This window comes from Mitosporidium daphniae (assembly GCF_000760515.2).
Source record: "Mitosporidium daphniae strain UGP3 chromosome Unknown contig-254, whole genome shotgun sequence".
NCBI classification, from domain to species: domain Eukaryota; kingdom Fungi; phylum Microsporidia; genus Mitosporidium; species Mitosporidium daphniae.
The window spans coordinates 1-875 of NW_013546562.1; the positions used below are offsets into that span (position 1 = coordinate 1).

The window sequence follows — 875 nt, forward strand, 5'->3', positions numbered from 1 at the left end:
TGAGCCCATTTGACATTTCATTTAACCTCTGCATTCCAGGCCGCGCTTTACCTCTGGAGGTGTATGTTCGCTGGCGTCCGCACTTGTTTTCGTTTTTAGAGGAGCTCAAACATCGTTCCGATGTGATCGATGTTGTTCTCTTCACGGCAAGCCAAAAAATATACGCCCGTCGCGTCCTCTCCTTAATGGATCCAGATGGCTCCATCTTTTCGCACTCCCTATTTAGGGAGTCGTGTCGATTTTTGGAGGGATCTTTTGTGAAAGATCTTAGCATTCTGGGGCGCCCGCTATCCCATACCATTCTTGTGGACAACTCCATTCAGGCATATGCACTCCATCCAGAAAATGGATATGCCATCCCCTCTTGGTTCGACGATCCAAAAGACAATGAGCTTCCAAGGCTATTGTCGTTTTTGGATAATCTGCTGTCCAGGACCGCAGCCTTCCCCGAACAAGTAGACTTTCGCCACATCATTCGAAAACGATTTCCTATTTATAATTCCACCATTGCCCTGAAAGAAACAAAACGCTCCGATGTCTCGTCCGTTAAACTTGAAAATGCCGTGCAGATTATGGTTTAGTTTGTGTGTAAATAATTAATAAAGAATAAATCGGCAGCAAATTAATTTGGCCCCAAATAGGCAATTTGAAGTACAATCTTTCCAAGCCACAAGTCACCAATGGGAACCCGGGTCAGAACATCTACAGACAATTTTCATAAATCAAAAAAATATTCCGATTTCTACCACATTTTCCGGAAATCCGGGCTTCAAGAAGCGGAGACCGTTCTTGACTGTACACAGCGGAATATCTTTTCTTAACACATAGCTTATACATGTGCATTCCAGAAGGATATTTTGATACAGGGCCGGCTA

General features: G+C 43.9%; 1 protein-coding gene across 1 annotated transcript; it reads left to right on the forward strand.

The window, feature by feature from the left end:
- On the forward strand, positions 1-581 carry DI09_254p10 (uncharacterized protein; the record flags this gene model as incomplete). Its single annotated transcript, XM_013382855.1, has 1 exon — positions 1-581. A coding segment is annotated over one exon (581 nt), but the record flags the coding sequence as incomplete, so codon positions are not given.
- Positions 582-875: the final 294 nt, after the last annotated feature.